The sequence below is a fragment of the Crotalus tigris genome, unplaced genomic scaffold (assembly GCF_016545835.1).
Source record: "Crotalus tigris isolate CLP2741 ecotype Arizona unplaced genomic scaffold, ASM1654583v1 scf7180000018183.1131761, whole genome shotgun sequence".
NCBI classification, from domain to species: domain Eukaryota; kingdom Metazoa; phylum Chordata; class Lepidosauria; order Squamata; family Viperidae; genus Crotalus; species Crotalus tigris.
In genome coordinates this window covers 28,000-53,653 of record NW_024096870.1, presented here as the reverse complement: position 1 = coordinate 53,653, position 25,654 = coordinate 28,000, and the positions used below count along the sequence as shown (strand labels likewise).

The window sequence follows — 25,654 nt, the reverse complement described above, 5'->3', positions numbered from 1 at the left end:
CCTTCATCTGATTGTAGCCAATGAGCATGAGTGTTTAGAGAGCCAATCAGGTGTCATCTTGTTTTAGCAATGAGCCAATCAGATCACAGTAGGATTCAGTTATTGATGTCATGTATTGAAGCTGAGAGGAGGATATTTGTCAGTTTGTTATGTGATTGCTATCAAGTTGGTTGGGGTTTTTTGTGTTCTTTCATTTAGTGAGCTTGTAAAACATAATAAAATTAAAGTAATGGTGCAAAGAGTTGACAGAAAGCGATGTAAAATAGTATTATTAAGTGAACAAGGCTACAGTTATAAAGAAAATAGAAGAAAAATTGGTGGAAACTTAACCAGAGGTGACATTTCTACTGTACACTTTTCCCAAAAGGTTTCCACAATTTTTGCCATTACTGTATGTAGTACTGTGACCCACATGACTTTTAAATAACATTTTGGAAATGTATTTTTGCGAGGCTACTTTGTATACCTGCCATCACCAAATTATATTTTTAGCTTCTTATTAAGCCAAAAATAAAGCAACATAAAAAAGTATTGAATATGATAAAAACTTAGGCATATATCTACATCAGATAAAGAAAAAAAATTATTACAGCAAAATCTCGTGAAAGACAGATTATCAAATTATATGTTTTAAGACATGAAATATATTACATAGAAGAGATAAAAGATAAATTCTGAAATTCTAACTAAAACTCTATAATGTCCAGGGATTTTGAAGATTTTGTTTTATTTTTTTCAATAAAAAAATGAAAATTTGGGAAAAAATAATGTACAGGTCATCTTTATTTTTAAAATATTATTTACATGCACTTTGTTACTTCATAAAATCATAAAGTTTGAAGGGATTATTTAGACCTACTCTCTGCTCAGTGTAGGAATTCAAAGTCACTCAAAACATATGGTTGTGTAGGTTTTGCAAAGAATGTTGTCATTATATATTCCTTTGTTTACTTATAAAAGGATGTTTGTATAAAATGTAAAATATAGTTTATTCAGAAAATAGTTTGAGTTTTTTTAAGTGTTTTCAAATTATACAGCTTCTAGTCAACTTCAGGTTTTGAACTGAAGGTTCTATTTAACAGTATTTTTTTTCTTATATGCTTTTATCATTTTATTACTGCATATGCTTCTGAACTTTGAATTTTGTCTACACTGAGGCAAGTTTCTGAATTCTTTCACAAGTCTATTTTATAATTTAATGTGAGTATTCTAAAAACAGATGTTTTGTATAATTTCTCTTTATCACTTTCATTTTATTAAATTTATGTGACACCTATCTCATCTACGTAGCACCGTGTATTATTTAAGATCCAGATGGCCCCCACTTCTATTGTTTAAAAGAGTCATGAAAAGCTGGCTCTTCACCAGACTTTTCATGAAGAAAAATGAGCCCTCACTTCATTTCTTTTGTTCAGCTATGCTTGCCATCTTTTATATTTTTCTTTTATTTCTTTTATTATTTCTTTGGTGGCTGTGAAATTACCAGATTTGTTAAGAGCCAGGAGTGTACTAGTTTTAAAAATCATCATTATTATTAGTAGAAGTGGTAGCAAATATTTAGTTCTCTATTTTTTTTCTAATTTTTTTTTTTGGGGGGGGGGAGGATGCCTTGCAAAAACTCTTACATTTTTATCACAGTAAATATAAGAATGGTGTCATCAATTTTACTGAAATTATATTACTCTTGAATAAGTATAAAATAGAGACAGAACTAAAACTTACTCTTCTTGACGTAAATCATTAATGCTCCGATCTAATGAGATCATATCACTTGCTACCATGTTGAATCCAAATTCTTTAATGCTGGCTTGAATAGATTCTTTATATTCTGGTCCTAAAACAAATGGCTTGGCTTCCTCACCAGGACCACCTACAACTCCATGGGATTCAGGTTCTTTGGGTTCAAAATTACCAAGAATTCCAGGTCGCAATATAGGGTCATGGTGGATATGTGTCTGTGGCTTAAAAGTAAGATACTGTCTCTGCATAATATTTTGCTGATCATTCTTTCCACCAGCATGAGGAAATCTCTCATTTTTGGCCTTATTCCTTCGTCGAATTGATTCCAAGTCTACTTCCACCCCTTCAACATGAGGCCAGGGTAACACTGGCTTAAATTTGTCATTTCCAGGAATTAGACCATTATCTCTGTTGTTTGGCATTAGATTGATGGCTTCTTTGTAGTCCTACACACACACAAAAAAAAAAAAAAAAAAAATTAAACAAAATGAATAGTTACATGGAAACTCCAATTTCATTTTTCCACATTCTTTTCATTTTCAATTTATCAATATGAATATTTATACAAATTGTTAAGATCAATCTATATTACAGGCAAGCAATTACAGAAATTACTTTCTCAAAGTCGTGTTTATATTACAAATAAAGGCAAATATACATGTCCCAGGATAATGTTAAAGAAACCAGTCTGGGTCGGTCACCAAGACCAGAGGTTTACTTCTTCCAATCTTTCAGACTCATGCTTCCGGGAATTCCTCTCTAGCAGAGTGTATGCTTTGGGCTATTCTCTTTGTGTGCTATTCTGTGTAATATTCCGTTATATGGGGCCTGGTTGTGTCAGGCTTTTTAATAGCTGATTGGAATGTTGATGGCAGGCTATTACATCATTGGTTGATATTTCCGTGTGCTGCCAAGCCCTCACCTCTTAAGTACTTGATAAGCTGATGGTAAATCAGCACTCCTATTGACTGAGGAGGGACTTCTTTCCCAGGCTTCAATCACTTCCCTGGCTGTTTTTGTGCCTGATCAGCCTGAACATCCAACAGTCTTGGTAGCTACAAAATTGAAAGTCTGTCCTTGTACACTGCACTGTGAGGCTACTAATGAGTTCACATTTCCTCATCTTACCGCTGGCTTGTGTTTTGCAATCTGTCCTACATAGTCACAGGGGCACTCCATGCAGGTGATCCAGTAGATTATATTGGAAGTATCTCTCCCACCTCCAAGCAATCTTTGCAATGCATAATTGGTCATTGTATGGTAGCCTCTAGGTGGTGTGCGATGCCCACTTGCAGATCTTGAAAGCTGCATCCTGTTTCTGAAATATTTTTTGATGTATGGCAGGGTGTCATGTAATTGGTTTTGTACCTTATTTCTTCCTTTCTCTCCCCATCATGTTGCACAGACATCTTGTAACAAATGCTTGTGAGTACCTATTCTGCCTGAATTGTTAATGCAGGTATCTGCTCTCCAGACATAATTCAGTCTCCCACCAAACTAAAGAGAAGCTTTGTCAGGAGCCTATTTTAGACAAGTGACTGTCCAGTCCCTTCTTTAAAAACCCCAGTGATGAAGCACCCACAACTTCTGAAGGCAAGCTGTTCTACTGGTTAATTGTCCTTGCTGTTAAGAAGTTCCTCCCTAATTCCAGGTTGCTTCTCTTCTTGATAAGTTTCCATCCATTGTTTCTTGTCCTGCCCTCTAGTGCTTTGGCAGCCTCTCAAATACTGGAATACTACTATCATGTCCCACCCCCAGTCCTTTTTTTCCTCAACTAGCCAAACCCAAATTCTGCAGCCATTCTTCATGTGTTTTAGTCTCCAGGCCTTTAATCATCTTAGTTGCTCTTCATTGCATTTCTCTAAAATCGCAACATCTTTTTTTTAATGTGGTGACCAAAACTTGATGCAGTATTCTAGATGCCTTACTAAGGTTTTATAAAGTGGTACTACTTTTCTCCACATAAAGCAGTACTACATTTCTCCACATTAAATTTCACATTATTGGATAGGACTCATTGTTGAAGTCTGTCAATATCTTTTTGGATCCCGAGCTTGTCTTCTGGGGTGTTGGCTATTCCTGCCAGCTTAGTGCCATCTGCAAATTTGATGAGTTTCTCTTCTATTCCCTCATCTAATTCATTTATGGAGATATTGAAGAGTATTGGGCCTAAGACGGAACCTCGTGTTACCCTACTGCTTACTTTACTGCATGTAGATGTAATACCATTAAAGACTACTTGTTGAGTATGGTTACTACTTGTTGAGTATATCAGCCAGTTACAAATCCATCTGGTGGTGATGCTGTCTATCCCACATTTTTCTAGCTTACCAAGAAATAGGTTGTGGTCTACTTTTGTCAAATGCCTTGCTGAAATCTAAGTATACTATGTCCAGAGCATTTCGCTGGTCTACTAATTTAGTTACTTTATCAAAGAATGAAATAAGATTGGTTTGGCATGATCTGTTTTTAACAAAACCATGCTGGCTTTTAATTATAACTTTATTTGTTTCTATATGTTTTTTTGATTATCGTTTCCAGTATCTTCTCAGGTATTGATGTTAGGCTGATTGGCCTGTAGTTTCCAGAGTCTGTTTTTTTTCCCTCTTTTTTTGACGATGGGAACCACTTCAACTTCAGGTTATAGAAATCAAACTGGGGCTATGCCTGGTAATGTAAATAACGGCTTTGGTAATTAAACATTCCTCCAACTGTATCCCATTCAAGTTATCATGTTACAATAAAGGTAGTCCTTGAGAAATGACAGGCCACTTAACGATGGTAAAATGTTACGACTGACACCCCCAAAAATACTTACAACCATGTTTCAAAGTTAAGATATCTGCCATATCCTTACGACAGACCACTGGGATGCAGTAGTGTCCCTGCCTCTCTTCTCACCCATCATCTCCTGGCAGGACCCACAGTTCTCAGGCCTGCTTTCCATGCCTCCTGAAAGCAGTCACCATTTCTGGAATCCCAACAAAACCTTGTGGAATGTTAGTTCCAGTTTTCTGCGCTGATCAGCTGGCCACTGGGAGGCTTGCTAGGTTTTGGGAAGCTGCCCCCTGCATAAAAGCTTAGCAAGTTTTGCTGTTTGACTGCCTATAGAGGAAGTTACAATCTAGCCTCTAAGTCCTAGCAGTCAGTCAAAAGGACATCTAAAGCTTGCAGAGACCCAGCATCCTGCAAGGAGATTAACATTTTTTTCTCCACTTCAAGGGAAAAGGCTGCATAAAAAAATTCTTTCCTTGCTTGCTTCATTGCCCTCTTCTTCAGCCTAGAGATAAGGTTTTTAAAAGGAATGGAGACTGGAAAGCAAAGTTTAGTTTTAGTACATAATTGGGGTGGGTGAGAGATCAGTAAGTCTGTTCCTCACAGCTTTTCTTTTATTTTGTTTATTAAATAAATGTGGTTTTCTGGGAGAGGGAGGGAGAGGTTAAGCAAAGGAAAGGTTTTGGGACGCTCAACCTGAAGCTGCTGCCATTTATGCAGGGGCTTGCTTGTAGCAGGAGTTAGGTAAGTTTTCTTGTCTCCTGATGGCCAGCTCATTTTATTTTTGCCCAGAAAGTTGGGACACCTTGGGCAGGAGGAAGGACTGGGGAAAGTTAGGAAAGGCAGGCATGCTTAGTGTATCCTTCCCCATTGTTTCTCACAAGACAGTCAGCTATGCGGTGGGCTGGCATGTGAGGCACTCAAGGAGTAGGTAGCGGAGTATGGCATATCTTGGAGTGGGAGAGGCTTGAGAGGTCTGAAGCAGGTGCACTTGTGCCTGCACTAGGCCTCCAGGGTTTTCCCCATCCCCAAGCTCCACTTAATGTTCTGTACATTTGTTTAACAAATGCACTGGGAAAAGCAGGGGTGACTGGTCATTTCACTGTCTACCAAAATTCTAGAAAATGCATTACATTTGACAGGCCTGTCTGGATCAGGGAAGGGAAGAAAAAAGAAGGAATGGGAAGAAGGAAGAGGGGAGGATGGGAAGGGAAGGGGAGAAGAAAAGGGACAAGGGACAAAGGACAAAGGAGAAGAGAAGAGGTGAGAGAAGAGAGAAAAGAAAGAAAAGAGAGAAGGAAGAGGAGAAAGCTGAGGGAAAAAGGAAGTGAACAAATCTAATTTGTCATCTTACACTGAAAAGCAAAATTAGAAGGAATGAAATCCATAGAAAGCAAGAGGCAACATGGGTTTTGATGTACAAAGTTGGTGGCTTTCAGTTTCATACCTAAGGTGTTGACATTCAGTCTGCTTTAAAACCTGCATGAATACATTTACTAAATGGTAACCCTTTTGAATATATACCACTTTGAGATTCAGCACAATTTTCTTCAGCCTCATGATAACAAATGGATTGTTATGGATGATATTCACTGAAATAAATTGCAAAACATGGACTGGAAAACATGGTTCTGTTGAAAGGAAATATTAAGGTGCAGATTCTAACAGCTGTCTTTTGGAATGGTAATATATGGTGAGAAGAGTTTCAGGTATATACTGAAGAACTTAATAACATTTTTCTTCAAGTATATAGACAATATCAAAAATGTAATGTTAGATGTGCTGTATTTAACCAAATGTCCTAAGGATTTTAATTCTATATAAAAATAGATGATGTGTAGGAAAATAAAAAAATAATTAAACTTAGCCTTTACTGCAAGGACATATGCTTCAGTGAACACAGTGAATATAAGTGCCACAAGACACGTTTGTTACCTTTTCAATAAAAAGTTTTCTCATAGTTTGGAAACAACTAAATTTATAAAAAGGATCAAATATTGTCAATGCAAAGTTCAGCAACAAAGCATGAGAGATACAATACACCAGGAGGACTTATATAACCTGAGAACTCAGAGTTGAATATATTCCACAAAGACTTAGATCTGGATCAAATGACTCTATGAACGTTTTATGTCAGAGAAGATGTATTTATTAAATATATAGGGAACATAGATGTGCAGATTGCTTTGGTTTTGAACAGTTTCAAGTATATCTTGTACAGAACATTCCATTTCAACTCTAAATTATTATCTTGATTATTTGGGAAATGTTTTGATCTTGGTATAAAATAATTCCCACCCTGAAAAAACTGACAAAATTTTCACAATTATGGGTTATTTCTTTTTTTTTTAATTAAAAGTTTTACAATTATGGGTTATTTCTTGAAGTTTCTCATACAATGTGGTTCATAATGTTTGTACAAGTCAGTGGGATTACTATTTGCTATATTGATATCAAATTTAATTTTTGCCCTATTCTCATTTATTTCTTTAGCCCTATTGACCTCCTCATTGTCAGGGCAGATCAAATAATTTGTTTATTGATCAATATCATTAACTTACTATATAATAGGGCCAAGGTTAATAGATAAAAAACATGGAGTGGGAAGAAGGGAACATGTACAGTTATGTTAAAAAATAAATACTACTGACATTTTTAAAACTTTTAGCATATTTCAACATAGATATATTTGATCTTCATTTGAATAAAACTGTTAAAGGATATATAACAAATGCAATATAACATTTATATTTTGAAATTTATTGTGTAATTTAAATAAACATACGTGTAAATTTTGCATCTGGAAAAAATAAGTAGATTTATCACTACCTCACAAATCTAAAATTAAAATCAGGTGCACCAGATAAGATTAAAATTATGAGCATTGTTAGAGAGCATCTGAAAGGAACCTGTCACGTAGAAGCCTCAGGCATTTAATTTGATTTATTCTTTGTTGCTGAGAGTGTGGTATCACTATGCCTAAATCAAAAGAGCTTTCTAAGGTCTTCTGAAAGACTGGGAAGAGATTTTAAAAGACAGTTAAACAGATAGACATTCATCATACCGTTGTCCAGAAGACCATCTACAAGTGGACATTTCAAACCACTGCCACCCATCCTGGGCCAGGCTGTTCCATGCAAATTCAGCCCAACAGCAGATGCAGGATGCTGAAAGAAGTTCTGAGAAGCCCAAAATTTCATCATGACCAACAGGTAGCTCTCCCCATTACTGATCTCAAAATGCATGAATCTACCATAAAAAACAAGTTACAGACCGTAGATCTACATCAGCGGTTCTCAACCGGTGGGTCGCGACCCCTTTTGGGGTCGAACAACCGTTTCACAGGGATCGCCTAAGACCATCGGAAAACACATATTTCCAATGGTCTTAGGAACAGAGACACCGCTCCGCATCTGTCTCCGCATGGCCTCCTCCGACATTTGCAGAGAGACAGAGAGGCACTTTCGCTTCCCTTCTCTCTCTCTGTCTCTCTCATGCGGACTTACCTCCTGCAGGGCTCCTGATTGGCCCTGCACCCGGGTACCCCACCCACTGGGAGAAGCGCAGCCAGGGCCTTGTGGCTTGGAGAAGCCCCGGGATCCCTGCTGGGAGCGGCCCACTGGAGGCTCTGCTGAGCGGGCCAGCCCTCCCGCAAGCCACGGCCCAAGGGAGACGGGCCCCTGTGATCCCCAGCCATCCCGACCATTGGCCCCGCTGGCCAGGAAGGCGCACCAGAGTCCAGGCTGCCGGGAAGGAAGAAGGAGATTCAGCAAAGGTAGGAGAGTCGCCTTCTGGGGCCCAGCCCTGGCGGCAGCTTCCTTGCCATCCTCTTCCTCCTCCCCTTCTTCCTCCTACTGCCCCCAAGGCAGCTCGGGCAGGCACCGGGGCAAGAGGGGTATCTGGGGGGGAGCAGCCAGGCTGGACAAGGGGCTGGCAGGGGCTGTGCGGCACCAGCCCCCACCGCGGCTCCATTGGATGGGCAAAGGGCAAGGCAGGGCAGCGCGGAGTCCTAGCTAGGGCGACTGCTTCCTCGCCCTCCTCCTCTCCTTCCTCCTGCTGCCCCCCCAGGCGGCTTGGGTGGACGCTGCCTCCACCGCAGCTCCATAGATGGGCGGAGGGTGAGGCCGGGCAGCGTAGAGTCCCAGCGGGGGCAGCAGCCGGGCTGGGGGCGGCAGGGACCCTGACGATGCTGCCCTGTCGCTGTCGCTGCCATTGGAGCCGCTGCCTCCTGTCCTGCTCTCCCTCCCCGCCCATTTGGCTGAGGACGCGCAAAGGCCAGGGGCAGTGGGGACCCCCAACAATACTGCCGTAAGAGAGAGAAAGAGAGAGAGGAAAGAGAAACAGAGGAAAAGAAAGAGGAAAGAGAGAAAGAGAGAGGAAAGAGACTGCCTTCCCAGTCACTGAGAAAGGGAAAAAAAAGAGCCGTGAGTGAGTTCCCCTTTCTGCCTCGTTGCTGAAAGCTTTTTTTTTAAACGACTGCTCGTTCAGAACTCCTTGGGGCTTGTTTGCACGAGCTTGTGGCAGATCAGTAAATAAAGGGGTGGGGGAGCCAAACAGTCCAAGGCGTTTGCACTCTGAATGTGTGGACGCTGCTTTCATGATTTGCCACCAACACCTCCTCTCTTCCCGCCCTGCTTGGGCAATGCACTGCTGCTGCTGCTGGCTGAGCTGAGCTGCGGCGCTGAGCTGATCCCCATGTCTCCTGGTTGCCCAGCCATTCTCCTCCCTGGCCGCCCTCCGTGCCGTGCCGGAGCCTCCCCTGTGCCGCCAGGCTGCCTCCCTCGCCGTCGGAGGGCATCTGTATGTGTCTCCAGACCTTACTGGACTACCATCCCCAGCAGCCCTAAAAAGCACTGTGGAAGAGTGGAGAATGCTGGGAGTTGCAGTTCATCACCATCTGGAAAAACATGACTCTCCAAAGATCAATCAATCCTTCCTTCCTTCCATCCATCTCCTTCCCTTCCCCTTCAATCTCTCCTTCCTTCCTTCCTTCCTTCCTTCCTTCCTTCCTTCCTTCCTTCCTTCCTTCCTTCCTCCCTCAATCTCCTTCCTTCTCCCTCTCCTTCCTTTCCCCTTCAATCTTCATTCTTTCCTTCCTTCCCTTCTCCTTCAATCTCTCCTTCCTTCCTTCCTTTCCCCTTCAATCTTCCTTCCTTCCTTCCTTCCATCTCCATCCCTTTCCCTTCAATCTTCTTCCTTCCTTCCTTCCTTCCTTCCTTCCTTCCTTCCTCTTCAATCTTCCTTCCTTCCATCTCCATCTCCATCCCTTCCCCTTCAATCTCTCTCCTTCCTTCTCCATCTCCTTCCTTTCCCCTTCAATCTTCCTTCCATCTCCATCTCCATCCCTTCCCCTTCAATCTTTCTCCTTCCTTCCTTCCTTCCTTCCTTCCTTCCTTCCTTCCTTCCTTCCTTCCTTCCTTCCTTCCTTCCCTCTTCAATCTCCTTCCTTTCCCCTTCAATCTTCCTTCCTTCTTTTCCCCTTCAATCTCCTTCCTTTCCCCTCCAATCTTCCTTCCTTCCTTTCCCCTTCAATCTCCTTCCTTCTCCATCTCCTTCCTTTCCCCTTCAATCTTCCTTCCTTTCCCCTTCAATCTCCTTCCTTTCCCCTTCAATCTTCCTTCCTTCCCTCCCTCCCAACATTTTTGAGCAAGGAAGAGTAAGCTTCTCCAGCAAGCATTGCTATATTGTTTTTGTGATTAATCACTATGCTTTAATTATGTTCACTTCGTAACAATGAAAATACACCCTGCATATCAGATACTTACATTAATATTCATAACAGTAGCAAAATTACAGTTATGAAGTAGCAACGAAAATAATTTTATGGTTGGAGGTCACCACAACATGAAGAACCGTATTAAGGGGTCGCAGCATTAGAAAGGTTGAGAACCACTGATCTACATGGAAGAAATATGTCCAGGGCAAGGCTACAGTTTGCTCATGACGACCAAGGCAAACACCAGGACTTTTTGAATATGTCCTGTGGACAAGGAAAATATAGATCTATTTGGCCATGGTACTAGAAGATAGATTTTGTGAAAAAGAAAGATAGCATTTTGCCAGAACAAAACTGATCCAAACTGTAAAGCATGGTAGTGGACGTGTTATAAGGCTACTTTGCGGCATCTGGCTCTGGCCACCTTGCTATCATAAAATCTGTGTTCTGTTAAAACTAGTGTCTATTTGATATTTTGTAACCTTCAATTGGGCAAAAATGGTGGATCACAGGGCAACAGATGGACAGAACGTATTCAAAATTCAAAAATTATAACTCTCATGAGGTTAAAAGTTGGCAAAATTGTGGCTGTTTCAGTATAGGCTTGGAGCCAAGGGCTATTTTTCCATGAAAGGGAATGTCATTATTTGTTGAATAATTTTAATTTAATAAAAAAATACTTTATATGAGGCACTTACCATGTACAGTAAGGAAAAAAATTATCTGATCTCCTGCTGATTTTGTACGTTTGCCCTCTGACAAAGAAATGATCAGTCTGTAATTGTAATGGTAGGTTTACTTTAACAGTGAGAAACAGAATAACAACAAAAAAATCCAGAAAAACGCATTTCAAAAAAGTTATAAATTGATTTGCATTTTAATGAGTGAAATAAGTATTTGACCCCTTTGCAAAACATTACTTAGTACTTGGTGGCAAAACCCTTGTTGGCACTCAGAGGTCAGACGTTTCTTATAGTTGGTCACCAGGTTTGCACACATCTCAGGAAGGATTTTGTCCCACTTCTCTTTGCAGATCTTCTCCAAGTCATTAAAGTTTTGAGGCTGATGTTTGGCAGTTCAAATCTTCAGCTCCCTCCAAAGATTTTCTATGGGGTTAAAGTCTGGAGACAGGCTAGGCCACTCCAGGACCTTAATGTGCTTCTTCTTGAGCCACTCCTTTATTGCTTTGGCCCTGTGTTTTGGCTCATTGGCATGCTGGAATACCTATTCATGACCCATTTTCAATGCCCTGGCTGAGGGAAGGAGGTTCTCACCCAAAATTTGACGGTATATGGCTCTGTCCATCGTCCCTTTGATGTGGTGAAGTTGTCCTGTCTCCTTAGCACAGCGGTTCTCAACCTATGGGTCGCAACCCCATTTGTGGTCAAACGACCATTTTACGGGGGTCGCCAAACAATGCGATCCGCCATTTCCCCCCCTCAGGGGGCGGCACCGTGCATGCGCACCGCGTATGGGGGTGGTGCTGCGCATTCGCGCCGCGCATGCGCGGCACGTTCGTGTGACGGGGTCGCCATCACACAAACGTTGAGAAACGCTGCCTTAGCAGAAAAACACCCCCAAAGCATAATGTTTCCACCTCTATGCTTGACGGTGGGATGGTGTTCATAGGGGTCATAGGCAGCATTCCTCCTCCTCCTCCAAATACGGCAAGGTGAGTTTATGCCAAAGAGCTCGATTTTGGTCTCATCTGATCACAACACTTTCACCCAGTTCTCCTCTGAATAATTCAGATGTTCATTGGAAAACTTCAGACGGGGCTGTACATGTGCTTTCTTGAGCAGGGGGACCTTGCGGGCACTGCAAGATTTCAGTCCTTCACAGCATAGTGTGTTACCAATTGTTTTCTTGGTGACTATGGTCTCAGCTGCCCGTGTAGTTCAGGGCTGATTCCTCACCTTTCTCATGATCATTGAAACTCTACAAGGTGAGATCTTGCATGGATCTCAGACCGAGAGAGACTCAGTTATTTTGTGTTTCTTCCATTTGCAAATTATTGCACCAATTGTTGTCACCTTCTCACTAAGCTGCTTGGCGATAGTTTTTTAGCCCATTCCAGTCTTGGACAGCTTGGACAGCTCTTTAAACTTGGTCATGGTGGAGAGTTTAGAATCTGATTGATTGATTGCTTCTGTGGACAGGTGTCTTTTTTAATAAATATTTTATTAATTTTCTAGTGTTATAGTCAAATACTTAATATACAACATGTTGTCTGGGTCCATTAAAAATTCAGTGGTATATATTAACTTCTTCAATCTAGATCCAATATTACACCATCAAATATTTCCTCTCTTCTTCCAATAGTACCTGTTTTCCTACATTAAACAAATACAATTCTTATTGTTATTAATAAATATACAATTTTCTTGTAGCTCCGATGACATCCATATCATGTCAATTCTCGACCATGATTTGTGCCTATTAGAGTAGAAGGTATACTCTTTTTTTCTCCGGTTCTAATCCTCTCCATACATCTTGTATTCCTATTTCTTCCACCATTTTAAAAAAGGTCTTTGGTAAAGTTCTCCTTTTTGATTTATTTACTTTACTTTTATAGTCCAATTTTACATCATCAATTGCACTGAAGTCTCCCACAATACAAATATTATCATATTCCATTTCTAAAATTTTCTTGTGTAATTGCTCATAAAAGACTTCTTGTTTACTGTTTGGTGCATATATTGCTATTAATAATGTCCATTTGCTTCCACCATCAAAATCTTTATAGATTTGTTTTGATTTTATTGTTTCTTTAATGTACAGAACCACCTTTTTTTTCAGTTGTGCTAGGGAAGCATATAATTTCCCAATTTGGGGGTTTTCCAGTAATTTGTATTGTTCATCTTTAACATGTGCTTCTTGAAGGCAAATCAAATCTAAATTCAATTTATTAAAAAAATCCTTTTCACTGCGGAGTTCAGTCCATTAACCTTCACTAATAGTAATTTCTTCTTCCACCGTTTCACTTATAAATAGGTCTAGTGGTCTTGGTGGTTCTTATTTCTCTCTGTTCCTTTGCTCTGGTTCCTTCCCATTCTGCTCTTTCTTTTGATTCTACTTCACTTTCTTTTAACTGTAAAGTTCCCTCTCCAATCGGTTCTTCTTGTCCCTTATCATCCATTTTCTCTCCTTTCTTCCTCCATACCAAAATAATGGTCATAAAATTCTATTGCTTTGTCTATTGAATCTAGCCTATACCTTTTCTCATGCCAAGTCACCAATAATCCTTCAGACATCACCATCTAAAGTTTATATCATATTTGATCAATTTTCTTGTCAGAAATTGATATTGTCTCCTTATATCTCTCATTCTTTTAGGTATCTGTTTTAAGATAACTATTTCTTTCTCTTTGTAAACCATTGGCTTTCCTTTTACTCTTTGACGTATTTCCATTCTAATTGTCTTCTTCAAAAATCTAACATGTACTTCTCTTGGAATTTTGTTCCTTCTTGCATAACTTGTGTGAACTCAAAAAGTTTCATCCATCTCAGATAATACCTTCGGTTTGCTCATCTCCAACACTTCAGCCAGCAACCCTCCCATTTTGTCGGCAAGATTTTCCCCTTTCTCAGGAAGTATTCAGCCTTCTCCATTTCTAAGGATATTACTATTCCCTAAAGGCTCCTATCTGCCTGAGTCAGTCTCTGATCCATTTCCTATATCCTTTTCTCAGTTTGTTCTGATTTTCCTTCTATCTTCTTGATTCTTTCCTCATTTTTAATCATTATTTGTTGAATATTTTCTACTTTGTCATCCACTTTTTGTATTCTTTCCTTCATCTCTTCATATAGTTTGGTTATTGATTCCTGAATTGATTGGAACATCATTTTTCTTTCCGCTTGCATCACGTTTATTCTTTCCTGTTGCAACATACTATCCAAAGATCTTTGAAGCTGCTGCCTATACTGCTGAGGGGGCTGAAGTAGTTTTCTTCATCTTTGAATTTCACAACACATTCCCAGCTAGTCCCCCACCCAATTGCCTCCCAGCTTCAATAAATTCAATAGGTTCAATTAAATTCCTTATATCCACAATCTCACTATCAGATCCCTCTTTCGCTCTTATTACTACCTCTGTCCAGAGAAACTATAGTATATTAATCCAAAAATTCTGTTCAATATAGTTCTACACACTTCTCTTCTTTATAATATTATGTAAAAATATTATATGAAATTATTTGTAGTCCACAAAGTCCCAACTATGTCTCTGAATATCTTTTGTAAAATAGACCAAAGTGTCCTTCATGATGAATATTGTATCAAAATTTATTTCTAATCCACAAAGGCCCAGCTGTATCCCCAACAATATTTCACAAAATAATCCAAGAGTTTTTCTATGACTGTTCTAGTTTCTTCTTCTCTTCCTCTTTAGCAAACATCACATCAAAAATTACCTGTAATCCATCAAAGTTATTTATAATCCATCAAAATCTGGCAAGGGGATTCTTCCATTCAAACTGAAGGTAAATTCCTGCTGTTTCTCAGCTTCAGCCTGCTTGTTTATTATCTGTTAAAGCCAGAGAACTGCTAGGTTTACACAATCATACTACTTCCACCCTCTGTTCCAGTTTTCCAGACTAAACAATTTGCAGGTGCCAAAGTTAATTATTGTTTACAGCAGTGGTTCTCAACCTTTTTAATGCCGCGACCCCCAACCAGTCGTAAGTCGAGGACTACTCAACTGATGCAGCACCGTTTGCACAATGGGACTTTTGGTGGGCTCAGCAGGGCAGAGACAGCCTGGACAATTCCGATTGGCTTTTGAAAACCAATAGAATTAGACTCTATTCAAGAGAGTCTATTCTATTGGCTTTCAAAAGCCAATAGAATAAAAGGGAGTAGCATAGCTAAGGAAAAGGGGGAAAAAATGGCAGACTGCGTTGTTTGGCGACCCCCAGGAAATGGTGGTTCGACCCCAAATGGGGTCCCGACCCACAGGTTGAGAACCACTGGTTTACAGCTTCCACTCTAATCCACATTTCATGTTCAAGATCAGCCACTTTCACCTCTTATTATCTTTCTCTGCCAGTAAGGGCCAGTAGATGGTGGACTTGTTCTATTTTCCTCTATTTTAGTCTCTTCTTATTTAGCTTTAAAGTTTTGAGCTTTTATAAAATATAAATTGTCCAGCTTCCCATTCTTATTCCAACTGTTACTGAAAAAAGAAAAACAAAAATTCAATCCCATTAATTAGTCTCTTCTCCCTGTTTTCTGATTTTACTTAAAGAGGAGGAATAAATCTTTCTACATATTTCCAACCTGTTAATGACTTTACAGCCTAATCGCAGCTATGTCTAGAGGTGGAAGATTTAAAGTCCCACCTCTTTATTTTTTAGTCCCACTCTCAGCCAAGTCCAAATGTTAAGGGAGAACAAAATCTTTTCTTAGCAGAGATCAGAAAAATCTCACCCATTCTTCAATCTTCTTGTATCTTTCCGGTCAGGCTGCCACGGCTTCTGACAGGCACACAATGGCCGTCTATCACTCCTCGCCGGTTTGAGAGCTTCTCTGCTCCCACAGGAAATTGTGATGTCCCTGCGATCCACAAAGTGTCCTCTTTTCTTCATCCCTAAAGGGTCGGGTAGGGTCTCTCCGGACCCCTGGGCAAGAGGATTTTGGCGATTTTCATGGAGCCCTGTGAAGGCTTGTTGTGTTGCCTTGGCACTAGCCACGCCCCCCATACAAGAAGTAGAACTGGAGCCGAATAGCTGGGCAGACCATAACCCAAAAAAATTTAAATGGAAAACACAAATAAGAAAACCAAGATGGACATTAAAGCAGTCAATATTAAAAGACAAGGAGTTTATACAAAGAATAGAGAAAGAAATGGATTTCTTTTTTAAAGAGAATAAAAATGGAGAAACATCCTTGCAAAATGTATGGGACACTGCTAAAACGTATTTTAGAGGATTAGCCATCTCTTATATAGCGAGGAAAAACAAAAGCAAAAACAAAATGGGTTGGAAGAAGAATATAGAAAATTAGAACTAGAACTAGAGAGAACCACAAAAACTAAATCTTAAAAATCAAATGGAATTAGTAAAACATAAATTAAATATATTAGAGAAAGAGGAATTGGCACAAAAAATCAAAGCAGCAAAACAGATTTTTTTTTTAAATGCACACAAGCCAGGAAGATGGCTTACATACAGACTTAAAAAAGAGAAAGAAAAAAAATTGATACAAAGATTGAGAGATGAGATTGGTACTATTCAATACCAAAATGAAGCTAACAAAAAAATAATAAAGGAATTCTATGGAAAATTATATAGCTAAGAAGAAATATTAGAAGATAAAATAAAATAATATCTGGAAAAAGCTAAATTGCCAAAAGTGTCTGAAGAAGTGAAGATCATGCTGAATGAAAGAATAACAATGATGGAGCTAACAGAAGCAATTAGGAGACAAAAAAATAACACCTGGGCCAGATGGTTTACCGGTAGAATTTTATAAACATCTACAAGATACATTAGGCTCATTATGCTCGAAGTCTATAATGAAGCATTGTCAGAAGCAAAGATACCTAAAACATGGATGTAAGCAAATATAACACTGATACCTAAAGAAGACTGATTCACTACAAATAAAAAACTATAAGCCAGTATCATTGTTAAATGCAGATTACAAAATCTATGCTTCAATAATAGCAGAGCAATTGAAAAGGTTCTTAAACGACTTTATACACGTAGATCAAAATGGATTTCTACCTAAGAGGCAAATTAAAAATAATATGCGGAGGATCTTTTTTTTTTTAATTGAAAATTTTTATTTTTTAAAACATACAATCATTTATAAAAATACAATAAAATTTTAGAATAGAGAACCCCCCCTTACCCTCCCTCCCACCCCCACCCCCCCTCCCTTCACTTCCCAGAGCAGAATACAGGGTTAGAAAAAAAAAGAAAATTATAATGATTAAGAAAAAAGAAAAAAAAAAGAGAGAAAGAAAAAAAAATATCATAATTAACCTTTAACTCCATAACCTATAAAACAATTCTCTATAATATTTGATATTCATTCATAAAATAAATAAAACTTTTTAATTCCATACTTTTTCTGAATATAATCTATCCACCTTCCCCATACAGTAATATATCTTTCTTGTGTATGATCCTTTAAATAAGCAGAAATTTTTGCCATTTCTGCAAAACTAGATACTTTAAATATCCATTCTTCTAAAGTAGGCAAAGAATCTTTCTTCCAATATAAACCTACTAGTAACCTTGCTGCAGTTAATAAATTCAACATCAAAGTAGTTTCTTTTTCATTTAAGTCAACAAAAATACCAAGTAAAAATAGTTGAGGAGTAAACTTTATCTTTTTTCTAAAAATCTTTTGAATGTTCCACCAAATCATAATCCAAAAAGCCTTTACTTTTTTACAATTCCACCAAATATGAAAGTATGTCGCATCATTATTGCCACATCTCCAACATTTGGGCTGTATGTTGGAATACATACAAGATAATTTTTTAGGATCTAAATGCCATCTATAAAACATTTTATAAAAATTTTCTCTCAAATTTTGAGCTTGTGTAAATTTAACATTTCTTATCCAAATTATCTCCCATAAATCCAATGAGATCGGCTCCTGTATATTCTGAGCCCATTTAATCATACAATCTTTAACCAATTCTGTTTCCGAATCTAACTCTAATAAAACATTATATATTCTTTTTATATGAGCCGGACCTTGGTTTTTAATCTGAATAACCAATTGTCTATCTTCTAGTGTTATTCCCTCTTTCTTGTCTACAGTCCATCTATCCATTATTTGTAAATATTGAAACCATGACTGTAGAATATTTTGCTGCCTTAATACATCTAGGGATTTCAAATGCCAATTCGAACCAGAACAAATTAACAATTCTTTGTATGAAATTTTATCAAAATTTGTCCCCTTAGAGGTTCCCTCAATTGCATGTCTGGGAATCCCCCAGATAGGTATTTTATAATTTAATCTATAATAATACTTCTTCCAAACACGAAGTAAGGCATTCCTCAAAATATGTGATTTAAAAGTCCGATCAACTTTCTTATTAAAAATTAAATATGCATGCCAACCGTATATTAAATCCCAACCTTCCAAAAAAAGAATATCCATATTTGTTAAGTTAAGCCAATCACTTAACCAAGTTAGGGCGGCTGCATCATAATATAATTTCAAATTAGGTGCCTTAAGTCCCCCTCTTTCTCGAGCATCCTGTAATATCTTAAATTTAACCCTTGGTTTCTTCCCGGCCCATATAAAATTATTGATACCCTTTTGCCATTCCTCCAAATTTGCCTCTTTTTTAAGAATAGGTATCATCTGAAACAAAAAAAGAAACTTTGGTAGAACATTCATTTTTACAGCTGAAATTCTCCCCAACAATGACAATTGCAATTTTTTCCAATCTCTTAAATCCTTTTGGACTTTTGACCATAGTGGTTCGTAATTGTTCTTATACAATTTTCCATTTGAAGCAGTTAGATATACTCCCAAGTATTTAACCTTTTTTACCATCTGAAAACCTGTGGCTTTAATCAAACTTTCCCTTTCTTTAACTGACATATTCTTAGATAATATCTTAGTCTTATAATTATTAACTTTAAAACCAGAAACATTCCCATACTGTGTTATAAGTTCTAATAAACCATCAATCGTCTGATTCGGCTGTTCCAAAATTAAAACCAAATCATCCACAAATGCCCGCAATTTATACTCATTCTTCCTTATCTTTACACCCTTAATTAACTTCGATTCCCGAATCTGAATCAGTAAAATTTCCAATGTTAAAACAAATAACAATGGGGATAATGGACATCCTTGTCTTGTCCCTTTTTGAATATTAAAATTCTCAGTCAATCCCCCATTTACAACAATTTGTGCAGATTGCTGCTGATATATAGCTTTAAGTGCATGTAAAAAATTGTCCCCAAAATTCATTTTCTCTACCAAAGAAAATAAAAATTGCCAGTCCAATTGATCAAAAGCTTTTTCAGCGTCCAAAAAGATAAAAGCCACAGGAATCTGATTATTCTTATCCAAGTACTCAATTAAGTTAATAATTTGTCTAACATTATGTTTCATATATCTCCCTGTTATAAATCCTGCTTGATCACTATGAATCAAGTCTTTCATAACCTGCATTAATCTATTTGCCAAAATTTTTGTAAAGATCTTATAATCAACATTCAATAATGAAATTGGCCTATAATTCTTAGGCTCTGTAAGATCCTGATCTTCCTTCGGAATCAGTGATATAAAGGCTCTTTTCCAAGAAGGAGGAACTTGCATACCCAACAAAATACTATTAAAGAGTTCCTTTAATGGCTCTATCATTTCTTCAGATAAGATCTTATAATACCTAGAAGTCAGTCCATCTGTTCCAGGAGACTTTCCAACCTTTAACTGCTTAATAGCTAAACCAATTTCCTCCACAGTAATTAAACTATTCATCCCATTTTGTTGTTCCTCTGAAAGTCTAGGAAAATGTACTGATTGTAAATATTTATCTATATCCAAACCCCTTATATTATCACTTGAATATAATTTTGTGTAAAAGTCCAAAAAGCTTTTTCTAATCAAATCTTGCTGAAAAACCTCAGTACCTTTATATTTTACTTTCTCTATAATTCTAGCTTTCTGTTTCTTTCGTAACTGATAAGCCAACCACCTCCCAGGCTTATTCGCATTGCAAAAAGTATTATGTCTCATATACGACAGATTGGTAGCCACCTGATCTGCCATCAACATGTTAAATTGTTCCTTAAGCATCTTTATAGATACCTTTAAATTATTATCAGTAGGGTTAAGAACCAACTCTTGTTCTTTTGATTTGATCTCTTCTTCTATTTCTCTACGTCTTTGTGACCCTTTTTCCCTAAAAACTTTATTCAATTGAATCAAAATTCCCCTCATATATGCTTTACTAGCGTCCCACACCATAGACATCGATGTTCCCTTATTCATATTTATAGTAAAAAAGTCCTTTAAATGTTCTTTACACTTTTGTACGAACTCCTCCCGATTAAATAAGTTCTCATTCAATCTCCAGGATCTTCTATTCCCGTCTTCCGAATATAACTCCATCCACACGGGACTATGATCTGACAATGTTCTAGGAAAAATTTTCACCTTCCTCACTCTAGGGAGGAAGTCACTAGTAATCAAAAAAAAATCAATCCTTGAAAATGACTGGTGTCTATCAGAATAAAAGGTAAAGTCTCTATCACTTGTATTCCTTTCTCGCCAAATATCAATAAGCTCCAGTTCTTCCTTCAAATCAAAGAAAGTCTTAGGTAGTTTAGTTTGAATAAAAGTTTTAGAGGAACTTCTTTTGTCTATAGTTGGGTCTAAAACCCCATTCCAGTCACCCATCAAAATTACCGATTTATAATCCAACTGAGATATCTTGCCATGCAGCAACTTATAAAATTGTTTCTGTTGTTGATTGGGAGCATATAGTCCAACAATAAGAACCTTTCGGCCTTGTAATAATAATTCCACAAAAAGATATCTTCCTTCAGAATCAGCCTCAATTAGTTTAGCTGAAAAAGTTTTCTTCACATAAATTACCACTCCCCCTTTTTTCCCAGGGGCTGGAGCAGTAAAATGTGTGCCCAGACGGGAATTCATCAAGAATTTAGAATCCTTTAAAGTTATATGAGTCTCCTGCAAACATATCAAATCATTATTATGTTGTTTCAAATAATGGAAAATCTTTCTTCGTTTCTGGGGCACGTTTAAGCCATTAACATTCCAGGTCAGGAACCTGACCATCTCCACCGGCCTGGAGCCTCTGGAGCATGGCCTGCAGATCTGCTGTCGAAGATCTTTTTGGTCTTGCCCCTCCCACAGGCTCTGTAACAACCAAACTTTCACCACTCTTCTGCAACTGCTCTTTTTCTTTACGTTTATGGGCAGCTCGTGTCATCCTTTGCTCTTTTATGTCAGAATTCGGTGCAGCTTGTTCCATAACCATCATTGATGAGACTCTTCCGTCATCCTTATTTGTGGAGGTGGTGACAATCTTGCTTTTAAGATAGACTGATAAAAATCTCTTGCTTTGGAAACAGTAGTTAATCTGTGACGTATCCCTTCATAATTTACTATTATTCCTCTTGGAATCTCCCATCTGAACTGAATTTGACGATGTTTCAACTCATCAGACAAGAAAGTAAAATCTTTTCTGGCTCTTAAAATTTTTGGAGGTATCTCTTTTAAAATTATCACGTCTTGATCAGCAATTTGAAACTTTTGTTTGTAAAAGGCCTGTATAATTTCATTACGGATAGATCTTCTAGAAAAATAAATAACCACATCTCTTGGTAGATTTCTCTGTCTAGCAACCTGTGAATTAACTCTAAAAAATTTTTCTATCTCATTCTCAATTATTTCAGGCCGCCAGCCAATATTAGGAGCAATATCTTTCACAATAAGCATCTTTAAGTCTTCCTGAGGGTTATCCCTCAGGCCTCTGATACGCAATGCGTGTTCCATCTCCCTATATTGTGAAATGATTTGTTCATCCTGTGTAATTTCTATCTTGTTCTCTACCTCCTGCATTCTAAATTCCATCCTTGATGCATTTTCAGTAATCTTTTCCATCTGGTCATCAATCCTTTCTATGTGCAGGGCTAAGCCCTGAAAGGCCAGAAGGATATGGTCTCTTACTTGTTTATTCTTTTTCTCCAATAATTCTTCTGTATTAGCCCTCTCTGCAATTATAAGATCTTTTACCTCCTCCTTAATATCCAAGGCATGCTGTTTTAAAGCATCTTGTAAATCATTAAGAGAAATTGCAGGAGGAGGAGGAGAAGGTGGAGGTGATTTTGGTTTCTGAGATGCAGGCTGAGGCATTGGAGAAGAAATAGGAACCTTAGGGGCAGGAGGCAGACGTTTTGAAGCCATTTTCTTAAGTTCTAAGAAGAAAGATTCTTATTAAAAAAAAAAAGGGCACAGTTCTTTTAAGTATTCTTAAAAAAAAGAGAGAAAAAAAATAGAGAAAAAAAAGACGAAAGAATAAAAGCCAAATTCTTACTTCTGTATTTAAAGAGTTAATCTGTATCCAGGTTTTACTCTGTAATGCAAATCAGGCAAGAAAGACGATCGCCATTTTACTTTTCACTTTCCCTTTCTTCTAAAGGGAAAGTGAACAAAAGAAAAGGAAGAGGAAACTTGCTGAAGTTAAAGGCACCATCAAACTTGAGCACAGTCTCTCCTGGTCTGCTCCGTCTGCTTTCAAATACTCACAAGCAGCTGGAAAAAAAAGCAGATGTGGAAGCGGCAACTTGCTTCATCCCAAAAGCTTCGGAATGAAGTCTCCCTGGAACGCGGAGTTGCTCAGGCTCTGAGGGAGCTCTACCCTCCGATCCCCAAAATAACAGGGATCCAGGGGAGCTCTTACCTCTACCTGAGAGCTCTCCTCCTCCCTTTTTCCCAGGGAGGAGATTCAAGCCGCGGGACAGCTGATTGTCAAAGTCCCGCGGCTTTTACACGCACCAGGAACGGGCGGCTTTGTAAAACGCCGCCATTCGTCATCGCTGGAACCATCGGAAGTCCAATATGCGGAGGATCTTGAATACACTGGAAGGAGTGTTGTCTTACTTGAATGCCTTTTCTCAGCACAGAGATGAAGAATCCACCAATAGGTTTGCTCTGTCTTCCTGCTCTTGAGACCAAGTCAGCCAAACTTGCCACGCCGCTTGCTGGGCTGGGACCCAGTCCTGACGAGGACGAAAGCAGCTGAAGAGGTGTTGGCTCTCACAACCCTAATCCTGCCCTAGCGGATCTAATAAGGGTGGGAGTGGATTCATCATCTCCGTGCTGAGAAAAGGTGTTCAGGTAAGACAACACCCCTTCTCCAGCACAGGAGATGGAGAATCCACCAATGGGACATACCAAAGCCTTACAGTCCCAATGGGAGGGAAACAGAAAAGGCTGAGTCCGCATCCCCAGACACCATCTGCTGAAGAACCCTCCGACCAAAGGAGGCATCTGCAGAAGCAAAACGGTCAATTTTGTAATGCTAAACAAATGGGGAGGGCGAAGACCATGTCGCAGCCCTGCAAATCTCCTCGATGGACGTCTGAGTGGCCCATGCTGCAGAGGTCGCAGCGCTGCAAGTGGAATGAGCCATGATACAACTTGGAGCTGGCAGGGAAAATGACTGGTATGCCTCCGCAATGCAAGCACCTGCCTATAGTGGAGGCAGACACCTTCTGTCCCAGAGAGGCTGGGTAAAAGGAAACGAAGAAGGCCTCGGACCTGCGGAAAGACACCGTTCGCTTGATGTATCAGCATAGTGCCCTGCGGACGTCCAGTGTGTGCTACTGCCACTCCAAGTCATGGGAAGGATTGGGACAAAAGTCTGGCAAAACAATCTCCTGGGCCCTATGAAAAAGAGAGTTGACCTTGGGGATGAATGTGAGATCCAATCGAAGGACCACCCAGTCCCAGTGGAAGATACAGAGGTCATCCCTGTTACTGATATAATTAACCTGCAACAGTAGTGCTTCTCCTTCCTCTTCTTACCATACATGGGCAGCCGACAATCTGGTTGATCGTGCCCCTGATGCCTGAAGGACCCAGGATTATGTTCCCCTTCAACCCCAGGCTCTCTGGGCATTCCTGGGGACCCTGGATCTCCATGTCTAATGGCCCTGGTTCTGGTTCATCCTCCTTCTCTGAGTCAGAAACCAATTGGGCCATTACAATACCCTATGTACCTTTCCTGACCCATATTCCTGGCTCATTATGCACTCCCACACATCATTCCAACCCTCTTCAACTTCAGAGACTTAACCTGAACTGCATAGCACCTCTTGCACACTGCCAGCATCTTTCCCAACCCATGCCACCCATGACTGGCCCATCTCTCACACAGCCCTGAGATCCCCATGCATTCTTCTTGACCCATACCATCATCTACTTATTACACTCCATTGGCTTTCATGGATCTTTCTTAATTTGTGCATTGCCCAGACAACACCTCTCATGCACCATTCCCGACTTATGCCACCAACCTGTATGCCCTGCCTGACCCATGTGATATCTCTGGTACACACCACTACTATTCCCAACTCATGTGGCACCTCTTATGCATTCCCTAATATGCACCCCAATATGAAGATGGCAGGAAGGTTGGAAATTACTCCCAGTGCCATTGCTTTTTTGCCCACCTGTGGTCATTCTGTTTCTCTGTTTAGGTAAAAAAATATCTCTGAAATGATGTTCCAAGAAGGCATGGATTGCCTAGTACAAGTTAAATCCTAGGCAGCGTAGCAGGTGATAGCAACTAAAAGCAACTGGCTGATCTCAAAAGAAGCTAATCTTGAGTTAATCTAATTAATACTTAAAACATAACCTGCAAAGGCAAGAGTTTAATATTCAAAGTATAAATAAATAAACATCTCAATAGAAGAAAATATATTATATGTATTGTTGCCAAGAAAACACTGTTTTGATTCATTGCCACAGTCAGATGAGGATAAAACTAGATGCTATATACTAGGAATAATGATTTGGTAATAGCCAATTTCTTTCAAGTTTTCAATAACAAATATGGTAAAAGAAAAGTGAGGAAGAATTATGTTAATATTATATTCCTAAGCCCTGCTCCCAGTTAGTGAAGGCTGAAAGAATATGGAGAAGACAAGAAAAAGTTGAGGCAAAAAGATTAATGTACCAAAGATAAAAAGGCATCTATAAAGCTGTTTCTGTACTAGAAAAAGGTGCAAGGTATTATAAGAATACAATTCTTCTATAAATATGCAGGCTTACTTTTACTGCCTTCATCAAAGCTGTCCTTCAGAAATATATACTTAACTTAATGTCACAAGAGCAAATTCTTGACCAAAGAAGATTCATTCTTTCTATCTGGGATAGTTATGACTTGCCCTGAGTGCACAACTTTGGGAGGAATAATGTACATATGAAATTGTGAGGGAAAAGGGATTTATCAGCCTAGACAGGCATCAACTAGACATCTGTCAAAGCTAGATTGGCCCCCAATCCAAAAACAAATTATCTTTCTCTGTTACATGGAAGCCTGAACAAATGTAATAAATCTCATAAGCTTCAGTTGAGATGATATTTTAGCTAATGCAAAATGCAATTTTACTACTGTAAAGTATTGTAAAGTACTTCTGGCTGTGGTACATAAATATATTTTTACACAAAGGAAATAAGGTATGTGAAATGGGCAGCTATATATGCTGTAATTGGATATGCCTAGTTTAACGAAGAGAAGGACGAGGGGGGACATGATAGCAGTGTTCCAATATCTCAGGGGCTGCCACAAAGAAGAGGGAGTCAAGCTATTCTCCAAGGCGCCTGAAGGCAGGACGAGAAGCAACGGATGGAAACTGATCAAGAAAAGAAGCAACTTAGAACTAAAGAGAAACTTCCTGACAGTTAGAA

General features: G+C 39.0%; 1 protein-coding gene across 2 annotated transcripts in view; it reads right to left on the bottom strand.

The window, feature by feature from the left end:
• Window positions 1–25,654, bottom strand: part of GALNT7 (polypeptide N-acetylgalactosaminyltransferase 7) — an 83,849-nt gene that overhangs the window by 51,478 nt on the left and 6,717 nt on the right. For both annotated transcript variants that reach the window (XM_039348823.1, XM_039348822.1), the window contains exon 2: window positions 1,723–2,186. In XM_039348823.1, the coding sequence (XP_039204757.1) occupies window positions 1,723–2,186 (464 nt within the window). The remainder of the gene's footprint in view (window positions 1–1,722; window positions 2,187–25,654) is intronic.